The following is a 23,787-nucleotide window of genomic DNA, read 5'->3' on the forward strand; positions in this document are numbered from 1 at the left end:
AGCCATAGGTCTTTTATAATCTCTGTAATTCTGCCATGTTATACCAACAGCAGCCCCATACATCTCAGGTTAACCATGATTCTTTTTTTATTGACTATTCAGCATTAGAATTCTTTTCAAAAAAAGTAATTGATAACTTCCAGACTTTTATAAGAAGTACTTTAGTTACGGTATTTCTTTTATAACACAAGAAGAGTCAGTAAAAATTAGCTTTTTAGGATTTGAAGAGTCACTAAATACTGGAGGGGTTTAAAAGAGAGAGTTTGTTCCATCCTGGTTGTCAAAGTTCCGTTCAATTTGGTGCCACACTTTTGTTCTTTTGTTTTAATATGGTTTAATCATAATTTGTGATTGCATCATTTTCTCCTTTGGCTTACTCTGTTGTGTTTTCAACATAGTCCTAATAACAAAAATTATTACCCCCACCCCACTGTTTAGCTAATATGTGCAGCAGGCCATTCCATCTAGGCTTGTGTCAGTATACTCTCTGATGTTTGCATGACAAGAAAACCACGCAGTGACTAATTTCTCAGAACATATCCCCATCCTTAAGTAACGTGACTATACATTGATTCTAAGGAAAATCAACATCTACTTTGCAGTACAAATTAGACAAGAGAGTGACTGATAAGGCAGCATGTTACTGTGGTTAACCACACAGATGCTGGAGCCAAACTGCCTGGATTGTAATCATGATTCTATAATTTATGCCTGTTCACCCGGGACAAGTTAGTTTTAATCTCTTTGCCTCATAAAATGAGGATAATGATCTCTTCTTCATAGGAATAGTAAAAGGATTTAAATATAATACATATAAAGCATTCAAAACAATATTTTGTGCATGGTGAGTAGGCAATATAATAATTATAGCTAATTTATTCCATGTCAGGGGCTCACTGTGTAGCCCAGGTTGGCCTTCAACTCTTGATTCTCCAGCCTCAGCCTCCCTAGTACTAGGATTCAGGCATGTGGACAACACCCACCTTTATTCCTTTCAGGTTTTTTGTGTGTATCATATTTTCTAGTGTTTCTTATCTGTTGTTTGTCCATGTCTCCTGACATTAAATTAATGCTTCCTTTGCTAAACTAGAGCAGGGATTAGCAAACTTTTCTTATAAGAGAATAGATACTAAACATTTTAGGCTTTTAGGACTATGAGGTACTTTTTGTAAGTACACTTGACTCTGTATTGGTAGCTTCTGAATCTGTGCATTCAACCAACAGTGGGTCAGAAATATTTAAGAACAATTTATATCTGTATTAGATATGTAGACTTGTTTTTCTTGTCATTATTCCCTAAATAATGCAGCACAACCATGATTTACATAGCACTTACCTTATATTAGGCATTGTAAGTAATTAAAGATGATGTAAGGTATAATGTATAGATATCATGCAGCTGCCATGCCTTGTAATATTAGGGATTTGAGTTCTGTAGATTTTGGTTTATGTAGAGCGTCCCAGAGCCAATCCCCTACAGATAGCAGATGCCCAGGAATGACTGTACCCTCCCTGCTGTTGTGGGGTGAAAGCCTCCATAAGCTGTCTGTACACAAGTATGTGGCTGTGTCCACATTATTAATAGACACAGAAACTCAAATTTTGTATGTTTCTTACATCACAAAGTATTGAAGTTTTCTATTGTTGTTTGGTTTTTTTCTTGGTTCTTCTTTTTTCTTTGGGAGAAACTCTTCATGTATTTCAGGCTGACTTGGAACTCATGGTCCTGCCTCAGCCTCCAAAGTGCTAGGATTACAGATGTGTACCACAACACTCAGCTTGATTTTCAAATTTTAAATTAACCCCCCTATTTAAATTGATTGATTTATTTTAGATTTAGTTTTTCTGACTAGGCTGGTCTTGAATTCACAGAGATCCACCTGCCTCTATGTCCACAGTGCTGGGATTAAAAAGGCATCACCACGCCTGGCAAGATTCCCTTTTTAAGAAAGAATTAAGGGACTGGAGAGATGGCTCAGCGGTTAAGAGCACTGACTGCTCTTGCAGAGGACCCAGGGCTTGATTCCCAGCACCCACATGGCAGCTTCGAACCATCCTTAACTCCAGTTCCAGGGGAGTCCAAAGCCCTCTTCTGACCTCCACAGCATTGCAAGACATGGGTGCACTCACATTCATGCAGGCAATACACTCATACACATAAAATAAAAATAATAAATAAAATATTTTTTAAAAGATGAAAAATAAATAAAATATTTTAAAACATAATTAAAAAAATTAAGTTTGTAAAAAAATTCTTATTTTACAGGCCACACAAAAGCAATAGACTGACTGGATTTGATCTGTGTGTCAGAGTTTGCTGAGCCTTGAAGTAAAGGACCCTGTGCTTTCTGACAGCTATTTTGGACACTTTTTCTTTCTCAGGAATGTCTTTATTCTTTAGTTTGTTCTGTGGTATCCATTCTTAGGGGAATTTTCTCTCTTTTTTTGCCATGAAGTTTAGAACTTGAAAATTCTAATCACAGCTATGAACTTAAAGTGCTTATTTTAAAACAGTGAAATAAAGCCAGCCATGGTAGAGCACGCCTTTAATCCCAGCACTCTGTGAGTTCAAGGCCAGCCTGGTCTCCATAGCGAATCCAGGCCACAAACAGTGGCATATGTTGTAACTTAAAAGATGGTTTCCCCTGCCTGGCACTGTGTTTTATGTGGTATAGCCTTCAGCTATACATATGCACTTGTTCATATGTATATATATGAATGATTGTGTATTTTTTCAGTAGATTTTGAACTGATAAATATCCCTCTGGTTTTTCACATGACCTGGGCATTATCTCTCCTCTCTCTCCCCCTGTATAATGCTCCCTTCTCCATCCCCAGTTAAAGTACCCCCATTTTCCCCATTTCCCCCTTGACAACATCTGTCCCCTACTATGCAACAGATGGTGATTAACCCAGAGAGCCACAACTGGTCAAAGTACAGAGGATAAGAGACTACAGAATGCCTATCCCTGAATAGGACATGTGTATCAAACCTCTGCCACCCAAGGCTCAGAGATCATTGCAGAAGAGGGAGCAGAAAGACTGTGAGAGCCAAAGGGGTGTATGACCACAGGAAACAGGGTTTTCCAGACAGCTGGTCAGTTACTCCTGTGAACTCGAGTAGTGGTTACAGTACGCAAAAGACTCATGCAAGCTCAAACCAGACAAAAACCCAGCTTAGAAGTGGGGAAAAGAGGGTAAGACGCTCCAATCTTAGCTGAGGAACTATTGGTAACCAATAACTACTGGGAGAGGGAGAGTTGGTTTTCTTTAAGGGAGTGATGCAAGGTAGGTTAACCAGGCACCAGTGGATGAACTCATACTGAAGGACTAAGGGGGGGGGGGGGCGCTGTAAGAGGGTGCAGATAGGGGAAGGGGTCTAAATATGATTAAAATATTCTATGAAATTTGCCAAAATTCAGTTTAAAAATTAAAAAAGTTGGTGCTCAATGAATATGTAAATAACATATAAAGGCCTAGAGAGTATAAAATGGATACATTTAGTAGTGTGGAACACCTCAACACAGAACTCAGCTGCTCTTTCGAAAAAATGGTTTTTATAACTTTTTTTTTTAACTCAAAGTCTGAATAACTGATAAATTAGTCAAGCTAACATTTTGAGAATGGAATTGTATTTTTCTTATTAGATTTTGATAGCTATATTTTCCTTTATCTCTCATCACCCCATATCTTTAATAGATAAATACTATACTTGTATATTAAAGACTATTATACGTCATAAATTCAACTACACCTAGATACAGAAGTAAGTATTAAGGTGTTTGCTGTGCTCAGTTACACCTTACAGACTGATGTGGACCAACACTATAGTTGTTTGGTTCTTGCCAGTGTTAGAATTAAAGGTCTAGATCTGATCAGTGTTAATAGTATGGCTTCTAACATATTTAGTTGTAAATATTTAATTGTGACTTCTCCCTTTGAACCCTAAATACTTAAGGCTTTTAGTAACATTAAGGTCTCTCCTGTGTTCAGGTGTTTTTTGTTTGACTACCAGTACTTTTTCTCTAGTTAATATACTCAGTCCAAATTTAGACCTCTAAAGCAAGCTGTTTATGCTCTTGTAGATAGTTTTGACACTTAAGTTCTTATTGCCTGGTATCTCTTAACTAATGCTTGTTTATATCAATAAATAGTTTAGTAGTAACTCATTTTGAAGAATCAAGTATGAAACTCAAGCCCAGCCTGAGTGCTGCTCACACCATCATTTGTTTGTGTAAAGCATTTAAAGATTTTGTAAATTGTTTGCTATTATTTTGATAATTTTATATGTGGCAGAGGATTAAGATAGGTTCAGTTACTGAGAAAATTTTTCTTATCAATGTGAATGCATGTACATGTTATAGATAACACTGTCCATCTTTCTAGTCTATAGTGTGTTAAAAATTTTACTCTTCAGTGGAAATGCTTGGTGTATTCGATATTCAAAACATTTTACATATAAATTCCTCTGTAGTAATTATATTTTCAGATATGTTTTATAGCAAAATCATGGCTCATCTGTGATATAATTTCCGTTTAACAGAGATCGTGTGTTTATGTACTCAGAAATTTTATCATTTAATAGCCAAATAATTTTTACAACTTAAGGTTTGTTCTAATACACTGCATTTTTTTGTATGGGATGTTTCTTTTAATGTAGCAAAAAAATGATAATTGCTTTTCTCAGGACTATGACCATTTATAATTTTAATCATTTCTTTTTGGGATATTCTTTGCATAAATTTTTTTTGCATTATTTATCATGTATGTGCATATGTGCTTGTGTATGTGTGCCTGCATGTAAAGATTAGAGGACAACTTATAGGAGTACGCTCTGCTATGTGGGTCCGGTCATGCTTGGTGGCAAGCGCCTTTACCTGCTGAGCCATCTTGCTGCCTCATTGTTTGCAAGTTTATCACCTGTTGGCCTCTGTCCTACAACATACAGATTTCAAATACAAGGTTTTGCTTTCTATTAACTGTCCTATTTTCTTTGGGAGAGGTTGGGGTATTTCTAGAAATTGAATGTAAGTCTTCACACATGCCAAGCAATCACCTTACACACGCTAGGCAAGCCTTCTGCCACTGAGCTATATTCCCAGCCCCCATCCAATATTTTTTTAGTAAGAAAAAGGTGCAATTCCTATAGATGTAACTTTTAAGAACTAGAATTAGACACTATCATTAAGCAGTATTTCCATCAAGCGTTTTCCAGGATTAAATTAATGCTCTATTTCTACTGAGAAATTTTTCCAGCAAAAATGTACTCAGTAATTTCCATGGTTAAAAATGTTTTATTAGAGCCCTGTGTGGTGACGGCATGCCTTTAATCCCAGCACTTGGGAGGCAGAGGCAGGAGGATGGATATGGATCTCTGTGAGTTCAAGGCCAGCCTTGAGTTGCAGACCAGTTGGAGCTACAGGGAGACCCTGTATCAAAAAGACCCCCCAAAAATTTTTTAGAAATTTGCTCAAAATTGCATTTTCTAGGAGTCTGGTGGTAATGCATTGGTGTTTGTGAACAGTCTCTTATGCACAGACTTGATGTAAACATGAATAATCTGGAGTAGAGAAAGTGGAGGTGAAGGTGATTGGTTATGTTGATGGAAAGTAGGTGGAGTGAATAATAAAAATATTTCAGGGTGCTGTTTCTACCAACAGACAGTATTTCAAGTATTTTATGTACCCCTACTCAGCGTGTATTGTAGCACATTTCCAACCACAGTGACAATAGACCTAATGTCACTGAGTTGGACTTTATTTAAAGACTTGAGCCACTATGAACAAAGAAACTTGAAACTAGGCCTAACTTTGAATTTTCAGATAACAGATAGAAGTGATGATAAGAATGAATATGTATAGGAATTATTATCTCAAGCCTTCCTGGATCGCCCTGTTCCCTCATGTGGCATTCTGGCAACTAAATACTTTATCAGTTCCCAGTAGCTGGATAAGGATTGAAAGTGGAAGCATATATCTGGCAACTTTGCCATTTTATGGGGTTTTTGTTTTGTTCTTACTATAGAAAAATGACAGTTTATAAATACACCATTTAGCTATTAGGGAAGATAGTGTAAAGTTTGTGAGTACCAGTTTTGTTGCTGAATTCTGATTCTAGTTCCAGTTAGTGGTGAACTTTGGTAAGATGCTTCTCTTGCTTGCCAGCCAGCCTGTCTCCCTGCCTCCCCCGTCCTCCTTTCCTTTTTTCTCTATTGTTTTTTTTTTGAGACAGGGTCTTACTCTGTAGTTCAAACTGTAACCCAGGCTGGCCTGGAACTTGTGACAGTCTTCAGTGTCTGAGACACTGTCTCGCTGGAATTTCAGGAGACTCTACTGCGATTACAAGTGTGAGCCACTTCACACTGCTTCCTAGCCTCACACTCTTGAGCTGTAAAATATGAAGGATGCCATAAAAAGGAAGAAGTCTTGTCATTTGTGACATGGGTGGAACTGGCAATTCCTGGTGTGTGTGTGTGTGTGTGTGTGTGTGTGTGTGTGTGAGAGAGAAGAGAGAGAGAGAGAGAGAGAGAGAGGGAGAGAGAGAGGGAGAGGGAGAGAGAAAGAATAGGCCAGAGGACACCACTACGGTTGTTTCTTTGGTGTCATCCGTCTTTTTCCCTCCCTAGGTAGGGTCTCTCACTACCCCAGTAGGGTAGGCTAGCTGGCTAATGAGCCACCACACCTAGCTTTTGATTTTTTTTTTTAAACATGGGTTCTGGGAGTCAAACCCAGGTCCTTGTGCCTGCAAAGCAAGCATTTTATCAACTGACTTATCTCCCAGTTTCTGAACTGGCAATTCATGTGAAGTGAAATAAGCCATTCTTGCATGGACAAGTACTATGCTATCTCACCTATCCATGAATATGACCAAGTTGGTTTCTTTTTTTTTTTTAATATTTTACTTATTTTTATTTTATGTGTATAAGTGATTGCCTGCATGTAGGTAAGTGCACCCATGTCGTGCAATGCCCACAGAGGACAGAAGAGCCTGTAGATCTCCTAGAACTGGAGTTAGCTGCCATGTGGGTGCTGGAATATGAACCTGGGTTTTCTGCAAGAACAGCCAGTGTTCTTAACCGCTGAGCCATCTCTCCAGCCCCCAAGTTGGTTTCTTAGAGGCTGACAGTGAAATGGTAGTTACTATAGACCAGGAGAAGTAAAGGATAGGGAAGAATGGAATACAGTTGGTTAATGGATACAAACTTGTAGTGAAATAGGAGCAGTGGTTATGCCATTGCACAGTAGGGCTACTATAAATCATAATAATGTACTTTATATTTAAAAGCTAAATAAAGGAATTTGAATGTTGTCACCACAGAGATAATACATTTTTGAGGAAATAGCGCACATTGAAACATTACATGGTACTCCATAAATATGGATAATTAATCAGTTTTTTATTTGTTTTTATTTTATGTCTATGAGTGGTTTGCCTGCATGTGTGTAAGCATACCCCTATGTGCAATTACGAATACATTTTACATATACTTAGAAACATGCTAGGAATGATATTAGTATCCCCCCTACCTTATGGTCATGGAAATAAAACAGTCTATATAAAGTCCTTAACACATAATATTAAGTCCTTTATTTTGCTGTTGATGGTCAAAACTTTACCACTGGTTGTGATTTCATATTTGAAGTGTCGATTGGGTCTCATAAAATTTTTAGTAATTAGTTTAATAATTAAAAATTTATGATACTTATTCTTTTTTTGCCCAGAATGATCTAAAGATTCAAAAGAATGAGTGTTGTCTTGGATCCCTAAGAGCTAGGGAACTGATCGGGATGCTTTTATGTACTTGATGAATCCAGAATATGATATGGGTTTGCTGATTTTCATTCCTCTATTAGAAATGCTTTAAAAAGAATCAGTGTACTGTTCATTGATGTCATTGGGACTATTAGAAAAAAGAGTTCTTATGACTATGAAGACCCAGAGAATTCTCGTTTGTACTTACTTTAATTTAAAAATTTGGTCTTGTTTTATGTGAGTACTAGTATGTCTTGTTTGATCCTCATAGTCCGGTGAAAAAGGCAGGACAGATAGTATCACTCCCCTCAAAGTCAAGAAAGCTCTGACCATGTAGCAGCTTCCCTGTAGTAGCTGCTTAGTTCTGCTATCTCTTAGATGACTTTCCATTCTACTGTGTCAGAGAGCTCTGTGTAGAATCACTTCCTGTTGTTTGTCTACTCGTCATTTTCTGAATTCACATTGTTGAAATTGTTGGCCTTTTAACATTTGCCAGAAGTATATGCTTTTTTTGTTAACAGATTTAAATTTTTAAGAGCAGTTTTGGGTTCACAACAGAATTGAACAGACAGCACAGAGATTTCCCACATGCCTGCTGTCCAACATGCCCATCTTCCTTCATTCTCAGCCGTTTCCCAGGAGAGTCAGTTTGCTACACTGGGTGAACATACCTGGCATTGTTATCACTCTGTTACACAGTCTGCCCTGAGATTCACTCTTGTTATACTCTCTGTGGGTTTGAACAAAAGGGTAAGTGACATGTGTCCACGTTATAGTATTTTTGTTTTATTTTACTTTATTTTATGTGTATGTATTTTTGTTTTATTTTACTTTATTTTATTTTATGTGTATGAGTGTATTGCCTGAATGTATGTAAGTGGACCCGTGTCGTGCAGTGCCTGCAGAGGTCAGAAGAAGGCATCAGATCCCCTGGAACTGGAGTTACAGGTGGTTGTTAGCTGTTGTGTGGGTGCTAGGAACCAAAACCAGGTCCCCTGCAAGAGAAGCCAGTGCTTTTAACTGCTGAGCCATCTCTCCAGCCCTGACATATTATAGTATGTTGAACAGTCTCACTACTCTAAAATGTTTTGTGTTTTCCTTTTAGTTTTGCTTGTTTTGACTATATATTTAAGAAAAATAGGTAGTAAGTTCTGCCACATTATATTACTGCAATTTTAATCTTGTTGCTTTAGGATTTAGAAATATTTGATTCAGAAGCAGATTCTTAAATTTTACATGATGCTTAACAGTTTTTCCTAAATAAAATTTTGAATAATGAAAGATTGCGCGCGCGTGTGTGTGTGTGTGTGTGTGTGTGTGCGCGCGCGCGCGCGCGTGTGTGTGCGCGTGCGCGCGTGCGTGCTCCAGAGACAGCCTTACGTGTCAGTCTGCAGGCACCTTCCACCAAAGTCTCCTTGGCCTGGAGCTTTGTTCTGTGAGGCCTGGAGCTTTCCAGGGATCCTCTTGTCCCCTCCTACCTTGCTTCACTGGGTTTGCATGAACTCACCACAACGCCCTGCTCTTCTGCCTGGTTTTAGGGATCCAGACTCAGGTCCTCACACTTTTGTAGCAGAAGCTTTACTGACTGAGCCATCTCCACAGCTTTGGGTCTTAGAATATTCTTTTTAAAAAATAAATATTTCTGGGATGGAGAGATGACTCAATGGTTAAAAGCACTGATTGCTCTTGCAGAGGACCCAGGTTCAAATTCCAACACCCACATTGTGCCTAAAAACTGTCCGTAACTCCAGCTCCAGGGGATCCTACACCCTCTTTTGACCTTGGCAGCCATTGAATGACTCGGGTACACTTTTTACAAGCATGCAGGCAATACACTGATACACATATAAAAATTAATTAAATAAATATTTCTAAATATGATCAAAATATATTGTATGAAATTCACAAAAATAAAAACAAAAATATTTCTATTTTCTTTGAGAATTTCATACAATATATTTTGATCACATACACACCCATCTTAGAATATTTTTAGGCAAGCCACCCAACCATGTCTCCCTCCTTTCTCTTTTTTCTGTTATTTCAAGATGGGGTTTCACTAGGATTAAAAGTGTGTGCCACTATACCCTGCTAAGCTGCCTGGTTTGGGGGGGGGGGGGTGGCCTTTTGAAATTTTTTTTTTTTTTTTTTTTGTCTTTTTGAGGCAGGGTCTCCTTGTACCCCCAGCTGGCCTGGAACTCACTATGTAGACCAGGCTGGCCTTGAACTCACACAGATCAGTCTGCTTCTGCCCCCCTAGTGCTGGGACTAAAGGCATGTGCCATCACTCCCGGCTTAGAAAAAATTTTTTAAAGTAGCATGCATTGCATTGCACAATGCCTGTAGAGAGATACATATGTATTTTAAATGAGAGCCTTCTTTCAAGAAGTTCAGTTCAGTACTTTGACCTTATAGTATTTGTGAAAGATGAAAATACAAAACAGTCCTTATCTTGCTTCCAACAAAGTTGACACTTGACAGAAACAGTGAAGGAGAGGTCAGGAGACAGATCCAGGGCCTGTTCTGTGTGGCCCTTAAGCTAAGACTGGCTTATGATGCGGGGGAGGGGGGGGAACAAGCAAAGAATAATATGCAACATAGACCATTTGTGGCTTTCAGAGCATGAAACGTTTGCTATCTGCCCTTTACAGAAAGTTTGCTATGAACATGCCTTTCATACAAGGCCTTAGGGAAATGCTGATCAAAACCACAGTGATACCACTTCATGTTCACTAGAATGGCTGTTGTGTGAGACAAAACAAAAACCAGCAGAAGTGCTGCTGAGGATGTAGAAAGACTGCAGCTCTCCTGCATTTCGAGTGAGAATATAAAATGCTACAGCTGCCTTAGAAAGTACTTTGGAGGTTCCTCCCTCAGAAAGGTAAACAGTCACCATGTGACCCAGCAGTTTTACCCCTAGATATTTGCCTAAGAGAATTGGAAACACTTTCATATAAAAACTTGTACACAAATGTTTATAACAATAAAGAAAAAGTAGATATACTCTGTGTTCATCAACTGATGAATGGGTAGACAAAATACGATATTAGCTATTCGTGCAATATTATTTAGCCCTGAAAAGAAAGTAGTAACAGTACAGTGTGATTGAACTTGAAAACATTATGCTAAATAAAGAAAAAAGACATAAAAAGACCATACAAATTGTATGATTCCATGAAATGACCATAAAAGGCAAGTCGATAGAAACACATACTAGTTTAGTGATTGTAAAGACAATTAGGAAGGGCGGTGGGAGGATGTATCAGTGGATACAGGATTTCTCTCTAGAGTTGTTATGAAAATGTTCTGCTATTAAGAAGCAGTGATGGTTGTACAACCTTGTCATACAGTGTTAATCACTGAATTGTATACTTTAAAATGGTGAAATTTTATGGCATATGAATTGTATGATTACCAGGTATTATATAATGAAAAAAGAAGTAGTGAGAAAGGTAAAGAAAGGAAGACTGAGCAGGCATGAATTGATGGATACAATCTAAGTGAGGCATTGAAAGAAGCACGGAGGATTCATGACATGGCTGTGGGGGCACAAGTTCTGGCAGTGGGTGTAAACCAAAGAGCTGGTGCTCTCCAGGAGACAGCCAGCCCTGTTTCATGGGCTCCTAACCTTGCACATTGCCTGATGTGGCCTGCTGAGTCTTGTGCTTTGCACTATTATTTTCATGGCATGAAATAGTCTGTGGCAAGAGCTTTTTATGCTACCCAGAAAGCAAGAGGCTGTCATGGTACTTTTTAACAGTTTACATCCAATTGAACATCCCCAATCCTATCTGAAATCTGAAATGCTCTGAAGTTGGAGACTTTTTGGGTGTTAATGTGATGCCACAAGCACACTAAATCACCTCCATAATCACTACATAAAAGCACCTCCAGTGACTGCATAGGAAGCAGCATTTGAGTTTTATGTTTTCCCCAAGATTCCTCGTTATGTGTATGTAAATAATTCTGATATCAGAAAAAGCTAAAATCCAAATACATCTTGACAATAAGCATTTGAATAAGAGTTAGTTATTCAGACAAATATCCTTAATTCCTTAATTTGCCACCTTAGGAAGTTTTTTGTACTACTGTAGTTAATCCTCTGTGAGCTAGGTGATATTCTCATTTTCAAGATTAGAGGGCATACACTAGAGTGGTTAGGAGCCAGAATGGGGCCAGTGGAGTCAGCCTCGTTCAAATCCTGGTTCTGTCATTTTCTGTCTATGAATTTTATGAGTTAATCTTTTATGTTTTGTCTTGTGCAAACTGGTGCTTGTGATACAAAGTTGTATTAAATAACTTGACTAAAAGTAAAAATTTTAGAGTCACACTTGCACATAATAAGTCCTCAAAACATGACCTCATGACAATTAATGTTAAGGAGTTAATTCTTCCAGTTGGTATTTGAAGCCAGAACTTGATTACAGGTGTTGTGAATCCAGCTCCTCTTTACTGATTTCTGTATATTTAACTAAATACTCATGTACTGAACATAAATTTATTAAACTAAATGTAATCTTAAGTGGAGACCAGTCGATAGTCCAGATATTAAAGCCAAAAAAACTTTCTATGGTCCTTACATTTGTCAGTTTAACCACCAATGCCCAGTTCTTAGTAGTGGTAAAACAGAATATGAACTACATAGAGAAGAATCTCAGAGGAAAACAGAGATTTAATGTAACTTTACAAAAAATGAATTTGAGTGTGATAAAACTACTAAAAGCAGTAACACCTGGCTGTGAGGGCCTTTTGAACAGTGGAACCTGTGGCTGTTCTTAACAAAACAGATCAACGGTACACGAAAGTAAAAAGCATAAAGCTGATAAATACTTGGGGGAAAATAAGTCTTAGCCTATTAGTAAATCAGAGAAACTTAAAGTACAGTTTTGATGACAGAATTAACGTAAAAGCAGCTCTGTGCTGTTGGGGAATGGTGAAATGGGGCCTACATATTCCCAGTGGGAATGTAAATTGGTAAAACCATTAATCTGCATGAATAATGTTAAAAATATTCCTAACTTTTGATCTAATAATCAGTGTTCATCTGTGAATGTAACCCAAAGAAATAAAACTGGATTTTAAAAATTTATGAACACAGCCCTCTGGTGACTGAGCAGGAGGATCACAACTTCAAAGTCAGTCTGGGCAACAGAGAAAAACCCTGGGAGGGCAGGGACACAACTGAATTTCAGTGTAGTGTTATTTAGAACAATTGGGAGTATTTGGGCATACCCAGCAAGAAGGGTAGCTAAAAGCAAGATTTAGAACTGGGTGTGGTGGCACATGCCTTTAATCCCAGCACTAGGGAGGCAAAGGCAGGCTGATTCTCTGTGAAATTGATGCCAGCCTGGTCTACAGAGCAAGTTCCAGGCCAGCTGGTACTGTGGGGAAACCCTATCTTTATATATATATATATATATAAATTTTTTGGTCTCTTTTTTCCTTAAAAAATATTTTATTATTTAAAATTTTATGTGAATGGGTGTATTGCTTGCATGTGTGTAAGTGCACCCATGTCGTGCAGTGCCCTCGGAGGTTAGAAGAAGGCATCCGATTCCCCTGGAACTGGAGTTATATGGACAGTTGTTAGCTGCCATGTGGGTGCTGGGAATCGAACCCAGATCCTCTTCAAGAGCAGTCAGTGCTCTTAAGTGCTGCGCCATCTCTCCAGCCCCCGGGAGACCCTGTCTTTTTTTTTTTTTTTAAATAAGATTCCTAATTACATTATAACTTCCAAGTGTTAAGCAGTAAACCTGGTTTTGAGACTGATTCTTTCTAGGTAGCTATTTGCCAGATAGCACTTAGATTTTGATACAAAAATAAGACAAAACTCCTTTTGAGCCTGTAATGACTACACCATCTCTCTATTCCTCCTTTAAGCATACCCCTTTGAAAAATGATCTGTGGCTCTCCTGAAGCCAGCCAAGCTTTTGTCCTTGAGTTATTCTACTGAAATCCAGTTATCAAGTCTCCAGTGACCTCCAGTGGCCACTTCTCAATCCTTATCTCACTTGTTAGCATTAGACAGTGGATCACTTCCTCTGAAATACTTATTTCTCTTTATTCCAAGTGGCACATGGTTTCCCTTACTTTACTGACTGCTCCCTCCTGTTATCCTTGGATAGCTTTTTGTTGTTGTTTTGGTTAACAGAAAGAATGGCATTGTATTTTTTGTGGTAGAATGTAAGTAACCTGAAATTTACCATCATTTTTTAGTATAAAATCCAGTAATATTAAGTTCATTCACTGTTATGCAAATGTTACCACCACACATCTTCAGAACTCTCCATTTTGGATAATTGAAATGCTGTAGCCATTAAATAACAACTTCTCATTGTCCCCTCTCACAGCTCCCTGGCAGCCACCATTCCTACCTACTATTGCATTCACTCTATTGATGTCTTTGTGTGTGTGTGTGTGTGTGTGTGTGTGTGTGTGTGTGTGTGTGTGTGATGTGCTGGCACATGTATCACTGTTTACATGTGGAGGTCAGAGGACAGCCTGTGGTAGTTAGTTCTCTCCATTGTGTGGATTTTAAGGATTGAACTCAGGTCATAAGGCTTGGTGGCAAGTGCCTTTACTCACTGAGCCATCTTAGCGTACCCTGTTGATGTGTCTTTGATTCATAAAAGTTTTAAATTTTGATGTTGTCCAATTTATTGCTTTTTCCTTTTAGTGATTGCACTTGCAGTGTCGTGCTCCAAAGTTACTGCTAAATCCAGTATTATGTAGCTTTCCTCCACATTTTCTTCTGTGTGATTTTAGTTAACGGTCTCATATTTAGAGCTTTGATCTCTTTTGAGTCAGTTTTTGAATACAGTATAGGGAGAGTGTCCAACTTCATTTTCTTCATGTGAATAGCCAGTGTCCTTGAACCTTCTGTTGAAAAGAGGGTTCTTCCTTGACTGAATGCTACCTGTGTAAAACATTATGTGACCATGTAGGTGAGGGCTTTTTTGGGGGCTCTGTAGTCTATACATTTTGGTATGTTGTCTTCATTTCCACTCTGTTCAAAATAAGAACTTGTATGCCAGATGTGGTGGCACACGCCTATTATCCCAGTGCTTGGATGGTACCTAGGCAGGGATGTTGCTGCAAGTTCAAGACCAGCTTGCTCTACATAGCCAGCCAGACCTACAGAAAACAACCTTGCCTCAAAAACAAACAAATGAAAAAAATCAAAAAATAAAATACAAAACAAATACTAACTTCATATATTCTTGACAGTCTCTGTGTATTTAGACTGCTGATGTGTAAAGTGATGATTGCTCTCATTGGATTAAGACCTACCATGTTTGTCACTTTTATTGCCCTTATTCTTTTTTCTTTTATTTTTATTTTCCTTTTTTTTGTTTTCTGTTGTTTTCACTATTCTGGTTTTAATTATTTTGTATTCTACTCTTTTTTTTCCTCTTACCAAATTGATTATACTGATTTTTAAGTGACAGTCCTTGACCACTATGCTACTTACTGGGCAGTGTAAGTGCCTTATAACAAAATTTCTCACACCAATCCCTTGTAACATTGCTGCCATTTAGTTCATGTAATTCATAAACTATTATTACTGTTATTATAAACAAATATGAGGGTTTATTGCTGGACTTTCTGTTCTATAAATTTTGGTATGTTGTATAATTTATTTTCCACCAAATGTTATCTTTTAGACCAATTATGGATAAGAAAAGTGACATTTATCACTAAAATCATTTTCCTTTCTGAAGAACATGTTTTCACAGTTCTTGGAAGGCAGGCCTATTGGTAGCTAATTTGTTCAATTTTTGTTTGAGGAAATCTGTTCTTTCCTCATTTCAAAGGTTAATTGACCTAGATGCAGAATTGTAGCTTAGAAGAGAAATCTAAAATAATTTTTAATCCTTGATTTTTCTTTCCTCTGGCTTCTTTCAGCGTTTTCTCATTGTCTTTGATTTTTCTGCAGTTTGATGTGTGCCTGAATAGATATTTATTTTACTCAGTTTTCTCTGAGTTTCTTGAGTTTGTAGTTTAGTGTCTATTCTGGTTCTTTTTTAAAAATATATTTTGTTTATTATTTTTTTTATGTGTATACATGTATTGCCTACATGTAGGAAAGTGCACCCATGTCATGCAGTGTCCATGGAGGACAGAAGAGGCCGTCGGATCCCCTGGAACTGGAGTTATGGACAGTTGTTAGCTGCCATGTGGATGCTGGGATTTGAACCCAGGTCTTCTGCAAGAACAACCAGTGTTCTTAACAGCTAAGCTATCTCTCCAGCCCCTCTGGTTCTTTTCTAGCAGTCTTCTCTGCCTCCCAGTCCTCTGTGTTTAGCCCCGTCTTCAGACTATCTGAAGCCAACTCATTCTTACCACCCCCACTGCAGCTGCCTTGGTTCACATTGTCTTAGGTTGCAGCTGCCTTCAGATTGTCCTTCCCACTTCTGCCCTTGAGTGCTTTCATAGCTAGAGGAAACTTGCCATCCTCTGTTCAGAGTCATCTAGTAGCTTCATCTCTCATGTCAAGTAAGAGCCAAAGTCCTTGCCATGGTCTAAAAGTTGGGAGTTAGCTCTTCCATCTCTACTATATCTCCTACTGATACCCCTCTTTGCTGTCCAGTTTGCAGGACATTACCTGTTCTTATGGAAGTTACCAGGCTTCTCAAGGCTTTCCTACCCTCCTCATTTGCATATGGCTGTTCTTTAATCTCCCCTAACCTTTTAACAAATTTATTACTTTTATGTGTGTGATTGTATTGCCTGTGTGTAGAAAGTGCATCCGTGTTGTACAGTGCCTGTGGAGGCCAGAAGAGGGCGTCGGATCCCCTGGAACCGGAGTTAAGGATGGTTGTGCTTACCACGTGGATGTTGGGAACTGAACCTGGATCCTCGGCAGGAGTAGCTAGTGCTCTTAACTGCTGAGCCATCTCTCCAGCCCTCCCCTAGCCTTTAGATCTTTGTTCAAATAGCGCTTTTGAAAAATTAAACCACATACTCTTTGAAGCCCTTTTCTGCTTCATTATTCCTCAAAATGTATGTTTGTTTGCAATAGTTGAATTGAATCTAGGGCCTTGAATATGCTAGGTTGCACCCCAGTCTCTTCACCAAAGCACTTTACCGGAAGACTTGTCTCTGGCAAAGGAGAGCATGGCATACTGCAGAAAATGAAATGGAGAACTGAGAACAGAAGGAAGCACCTTGTCACATGAAGCGAGGGTGGGATTTAGGGGTCAGACTATGCAGACCATCCTTTTTGGCCTTTTAAAGTCTATCCTTAAGGATAATGGGGGATCACTGAAATATCTTACTTACCTGGAGGGTTTATCAATCACTAATGTGATTGAATTTGTCATTTTTGAAGTCATTCTAGCTCCTAAACTGAAGGAGAAAGATTGGCTATGCAGCAGTCAGAAGACGATCTGTTGGAGTGGTTCAGGTACCAGCTTTTACCAAGTTACTTTGTCTTTTATGGTTGATGGCCATGTCAAAGACTGTTGGAACTGTGAATGTTTGAAGGGATCCATTTGTAAACATCCCAATCACCAGATGAAGCACTCCCAATTTTATAGGATCTCCTTTTGATTTCATTATGAGAAAGTAGAATGACTTACCTAGTGTACATCTTCAGTCTAAGTCCTAGAAATTCTGTAAGTTAAATAGTTGTATGCCCTTTTGTGTATTTTTTTTGTATTTCTTAACATTTGTCACAAAATCAACATTTGTAATTTAATTATTCCTGCTTAATGGCCATGTATAGGACATGTTCAACTTATTTTTACGTTAGAGCTATGACTTTGGTTCTATTTTCACCCTTTATTTAGATTACAGGGCAATATTACAGTTTCAGAACAAACATGATGATACTGTTGATAAGTATGGCGTGGGAATTCTGGGAACAGTGGGTGGTTTTCCACTTTAGGGAACAGGAGAGAACAGGTGCAAATTCAGTGAGCCACCAAAGGGTGTGGCTTGAACTTAGGGCAAGAAGCACAGCCCTGACCATCCATCTGTGGTCTCCACAGCAAATCAGAGTTTCCTATTTAAAGTAATTGTAGGTGCAAGAGAAAAAGCAACTACAGATTGGCTTATTAATTAGTCTGGATGAATACTCAAGTGTCCCCGATCTGCGAGGTAGCAGATCTTCAGAGTGACTGTTGGAGTAAGGAACCTTTCATGTGCTTCCAGATGTAATGTAGTACATAGAGGCTGGTGTTAGTCCTGTCACACCACTTCATGCTACCCCTTGAAGACTACCTGTACCTTTATACACCATGTCTGTCATGTTTCCAACTGCTACTGTGTGTTGACGTCATCTTCTGCACCTCATGTTTTCTTGATGATGACACTACATGCACTGTGGAGCAAAGCCAGGGAACCTGGAGGATTAGCCAAAAGTGCCTCTTTCTTAGTTACCATATTCAGAAATCTACTTTCTTGGTGTGGACCAGGCCATGTTCTGGGTGTTTTCAATCCTAGCTGAAGTGTGAACTGTCCCAAATGTATCTCCTGTCATGGAACATCTGGTGATGAAGAAGACAAATTCAAATATTCCCTGGGTTTTATCAATTCCGGTTAGCAAAATAAATTATCTGTATCCTAACGGAGAGCTGGTAGATCCAAATTTACTTATGGATACAGAGGGATCATGGTAGTTAGTGAAATGCTGGCCAAATCAGCCTGCAAGTAATCTGCCTCATCAACTCCAAAAGAAGCTGGCCGATCCTCCCACACTCATGTGTTGTTGCCACCGCCCCCCACATGACGTGGCAGCAAACTGCCCTCAGCTTCCTAGTGCCATCTCAGGCTGGGGCCACCTCAGGCCAGAGCTGTGAGTCCCGTTGTTTCACAGCAATAGCAGAAAGACTTAGTGGCTACTGCCACTCTACATCATGACTCCAATCTGATTTATCTTCTAATTGTGTTGCTCTGTTTGTCTTAACCTCATTTCATCTTTGAAAAAATTTAAGAATCTGGGAGCAGAGGCTATAGCTCAGTTCGTAGAGTGCTTACTTAGCATGCACAAAGTCCTGGTTCTCTTTAGCACTGCATAAACATGGCATGGTCCCACAAATGCACACACACACATGCACACTTGAGCCCACATACACATACACACATAATCTTTGCACTTGGGAAGTAGAAATAGGAAGATCAGGAGTTCAGGGTCATCCTCAGCTACATATCAAGTTTGAGGCCAACCTGATATGCACGAGACCCTGTCTCAAAAATAAATAAATAAATAAATAAAGTAAGTAAATAAGTTAATTAGGCTTCAATATTGCTTCCCTGAGTTTCTTTAAGTACAGGAATTAGCATATAACATAGAACTAGAACCCTTGTGAGACTAGGAAACTCCTAACATGGCCATGCTAAGATGGATTCAAGACTCTTTAAACAGACTAATAAACAGGGATGCTAATAGTTTTCTAATGTGGTTTAAAAAAAAACAAATATGGCATTGCTCTCACTTTAGTTTGGAGGGAATAAACATTAAATTTTTGTACCTAAATTGTGTTAACATTGCTTAATAATTAAAAAACAATGAGATGTCTTAGTCCTGTTTCATCTGTTAATACATTGAATATAAATGAGGGGAAGTGACTTGTCCAGGCTTTTAGCATTTACAGAGTCTGGTTTCGGGTCCAGCTAAGTCTGTGTGTTTTTCCCTTTGGCTCAGGGCATCAGCCTGTCCTCATTTCCTCTGAGCTTTTCCAAGAGCTGTGACATCAATTCAAGAAGGTTAAGAATCAGTGCATTTTGCTTTGCTGCTTCGTAATTTACAGTTCCTAAACCGGAAGTGTTGTACGTTCTTGTCTTAAATTTCCTCTGTAAAGCTTTCCTCAAAATACCAGGAGTACTGCAGTGACAGTAAAGTAGCAGCATTTAGCTTTGCTAAATGCTGTGTGTACATTTTCTTATTTGTTGTTTACACCAGTGTTGCTGAACTGATAAAAGATTAACCTTTTTTATCTCAAGTGCCAGTCCCATTCTCATCCAATTCTAAATGCTGCCCTAGATTATTGAAATATAAACTATTGAACACAGTGGGAAAGACCATATACATTAGTCTGGCTTTGAATCCAGGCTCAACTATTTCTTTCATGCCATTGAGTATTTACTGTTTCCCAAGTATTGCTTAGGGCACTAGGGATGACATCTTTCTTTATATTTTCAAATGATGATATTGTTTACCTGGGTTGCTAAAAATTAAAACATATTAACAGTTTTTTTTTAAACAGTTTACTGCCATCCTTACTGGTCTGCCCTCTCCAGTTTCTTGTTCCTCTGTTCATCCTACACAGTGTTCATGCAGCTATTTATTTTTTCCCAGGCTCCTACTATAAAACTTTAGGTGGCTTTGTTCTTGTGATAAGAAAGTTCCTGTTCTTAGGATGTCGTAGAAAGACCATGGTAACTTGTTAGCCTGCTGCTAAAACATCCTATGTGGTCATTTCTTCTCTCACTTGTCACAGTGAATGCTCAGTAGTTTACTCCAAGAGTACCTTGAGTCCTTTTTCTTAGAATTTGATGTCTATAATATTCCTCCGCCCACACCTCCTCTCCCTGGCTTCCAAGTAATACATACAAGGCACACAGTGATACACTCTCCTTACATGTCCTCTTTCTCCTCAGCCTTCAGCGGTAGCCTGTGCATATATTCAGGTTGATCAACACAAGGGAGTAGAAGCAGGTGTTATGCTAGCAAATAAACTCTGGAATCAAGCTTCTTGAATTTGAATCATACCTTTTCTTCCTAGATGTGGGCTCTTGAGCATGTTACTAATTAGTTTCTACCTCATAAGCATAAGCTATCTCCTTCCCCCAAGTTAATATTGGGGGTTGAATCAATGTCTTGTACAAACTAAGCAGATGTGCTGCCACTGAGCTACATCCTCAAGCCCCTTATTCTGAGTTTTTCTTACAGCAGTCCTGGCACACACTAAGCACGTAGTACATTCCTGCTGTTAATACTTTTGTGGTGGTGATATATACACAGCAAAGCATAAGACATGAAAAAGAAAGTTGTCATTTAAAATCTGGGGATACAGGCTTGGATATGGCATCTTACTTATGCATGTCATTTAATTCAAGAAAAACTTTATATAAGGTTTCTCTTTATAATACAATATAATAGAATAATGATTGTTGTTTTTTTTTTATTTTTGATTACTTAAGAGCTTTGTAAATGGCAGAGTGCTGTATAAAAGTTCAGTTGCTTCTGGTAATGTGGTTTTCTTTTCCCTTTCAGGAAAGGTCATAACATTTCAGCTGGGTGGAAGAAATGAAATGGTCTATAAAAAAATAAAGATATTTCTGGGCGTGGTAGAGCATGCCTGTAATCTGAGCACTCAGGAGGCTGAGGGTCATTTCAGCGTCAGGCTACCTATTGAGGAGGTCTGTCTCAATATACAGTTGCTTCTGGTAATGTGGTTTTCTTTTCCCTTTCAGGAAAGGTCATAACATTTCAGCTGGGTGGAAGAAATGAAATGGTCTATAAAAAAATAAAGATATTTCTGGGCGTGGTAGAGCATGCCTGTAATCTGAGCACTCAGGAGGCTGAGGGTCATTTCAGCGTCAGGCTACCTATTGAGGAGGTCTGTCTCAATATATATATATAAATTTGGCAGTCCTGTTAAGGGTATAAAATTAGAGCAAATGCTTCCATTTGTGGAAGTGTGTCTATCAAGGATTCCAGAATTGAATATATTTAGCTGTACTTAACAGAATTTAGTTATCCTGGTCAAGTGTCTCTCTTAAAGTTTAAAAAAAAAAAGTTTTGGTCAATCTTTTGTACTACTAGTACTGAGCGTAAAAACTAGATCTTTGTGCATCTCAGTACTTGCTCTTGAAAATGGTCACAGTGGCTCATCCTTGGAGTGATTTTGAACTGGTTTTATAATACAAACATACACTCTTAAGAGGTGTTAGTCTTAAGATTTTTCAGACCTAGGGGCTGGGGAGATGGCTCAGTTAGTAGAATACCTACTCCACAAGCATGAAGACCTGAGTTCAGATACCCACCAACCATGTAAAAAGCCAGGCAGGTGGTACATACTTGTAATCCTAATGCTGGCGAATCAGAAACAAGAGGATCCCTCAAGCTCACTGGCAGCTAGTCTTACCCAGACAGTGAGCTCCAGGTTGAGTGAGAGACTCTGTCTCAGAAAATAAGGTGGAGAACGAAAGAGGAAGACATCCAGCATTGACATGTATCTACATACATCTGCACACATGTGTGCATGTGAACCTGTACATATGTGCAGACACATATGAACATACATACCATACACACACACACACACACACACACACACACACACAGTTTTCAGCCTGGTTTACAAACATTGTATTTGACTTCTTCCATTTCCATGTCCCTTAGAAGCTTACTGATGGATGCACTTTTTGATGATTTACTATGTTGCTAAAACAGGATACAGGCAGTCCCTATTTTGATAGCCCATAGATCCAAGAGCACATGTTGTTCCCAAAGGCATAGAGTACAGGATATTTTTGGATGCAGTACTATTCTCCCTTTTTCTGTTAATAAGAGGCATTCCGAGTATTTGACATTTAGGAGGAAAAGTTATAGAGATTTTAATAAAGACCTTCCCTTTGAATTTTTATCATTTTGATATGAGAAGTGTATTTTACTTTGGCACCTTTATCTGATTTAAAGTAAAATAAGTATGCCTGAGATTTTCATTTAGAAGTATGTTTTTTCTAAAATATTTCGACAAAACAACCCAATCTGCGAATTTAATTATATATGTACCTTATCACCCACATTTCTTTTTAATTAAAAAAAACTTTTGCGTTTTACTATTATACCTGCATGAATATAAGTGCACATGTGTGATGCAATGTCAGTGGAGGCCAGAAGAGGGTATCAGATCCCCTGGAACTGGGTGTTATGGATGTGTCAGTTTCATGTGATTGCTGGGATTCGAACCTGGGTCTTCAGCAAACAGCAGCCAGTACTCTTAACCACTGAGCCATCTCTCTATCCCCTCACCCATAATTCAGATTAAACTACTGCATTAGCAAAAGAAGACTTTTTAATGCATTAAGACAAAGCACAAAGGAAATGATATGATTTCTTTGTGTGTGTGTGTGTGTGTGTGTGTGTGTGTGTGTGTCTGTGTGTCTGTGTGTCTGTGTCTGTGTCTGTGTCTATGTCTATGTCTATGCTGGCACGCTGGGGGCTCAGATCTCGGGCTTTGACATGCAGCACCTCTACCACTGAGCTTTGCTACCAGCCCTTCTTTTAGTTCTTTTTCAAGTCTTCAAATCAGTGTCAGTATTATTTGAGAGTACCAGCTTGTCTCCAGGTGTGGTGGTGCACAGTTGTAAACCCAGCATTCCAGAGGCTGAGATAGGAGAATCTTGAGTTTGAGGCCAGCCTGGACTAAGTAGTAAGTCCTATCACAAACAAAAACTAGCAAGCTATCAAAAAACAATCTTGCTAACTCATTTGCTTGATAACATGAAAATTCATAACACAGAGAACAATCCTGTTTCAAGTTGTGTCACAAAAATGTTTGTTTTCCTAGCTGTCTTTCCAAAAAAGAAAAACAAAACTAGAATGAATTTCTTCCTAAATTAGGTGTTTCTGTTTCTTGATACAAAAATTGTCTTTTAGAAATTGTTTATATGATATAATGGGGTAACATTCAGCCATGCAACTTGTTTTTATTAGTTCCTCCACCTCAAATCTAGAATTATTAAAATAATGCTTGAAGATTTCTTTAGTAAAATGAAATGAAAAGATCTTTTTTGTTAAGACAGACTCTCACTGTGTAAGCCTGACTGACCTGGAACTGACTATGTAGACCAGGCTGGCCTTGAACTCACAGAGCTCCTTTTGTTTCTGCCTCCCAAGTACAGGAGCTAAAGTCAATTTTTACCTGGAAAAAGGTCTTTCTTTATAACATCAAAATAGTAGGTGAATATAAGAACCTAACATTCTAGAAATAAGATATGATTAGATTGTTAACAGTAATTCTGAGTTGATTATATATGACAGACAATTCTCACAGTGATGGTATATTTTATTAAATCCACAAC

The 23,787-nt window shown here is 38.5% G+C and overlaps 2 protein-coding genes across 4 annotated transcripts in view; one reads left to right on the forward strand and one right to left on the reverse strand.

Moving 5' to 3' along the window:
- Rap1a (RAP1A, member of RAS oncogene family) overlaps window positions 1-23,787 on the forward strand; it is an 85,628-nt gene that overhangs the window by 25,116 nt on the left and 36,725 nt on the right. The window lies entirely within an intron of this gene.
- On the reverse strand, window positions 17,865-20,498 carry LOC103734956 (mitochondrial import inner membrane translocase subunit Tim23). Its single transcript, XM_008834032.1, is given in 6 exon segments — window positions 17,865-17,935; window positions 17,938-18,022; window positions 18,025-18,151; window positions 18,153-18,309; window positions 18,312-18,410; window positions 20,468-20,498. Coding segments are annotated over 6 exon segments (570 nt in total).

This window comes from Nannospalax galili, unplaced genomic scaffold (assembly GCF_000622305.1).
Source record: "Nannospalax galili isolate Female #2095 unplaced genomic scaffold, S.galili_v1.0 scaffold475, whole genome shotgun sequence".
NCBI classification, from domain to species: domain Eukaryota; kingdom Metazoa; phylum Chordata; class Mammalia; order Rodentia; family Spalacidae; genus Nannospalax; species Nannospalax galili.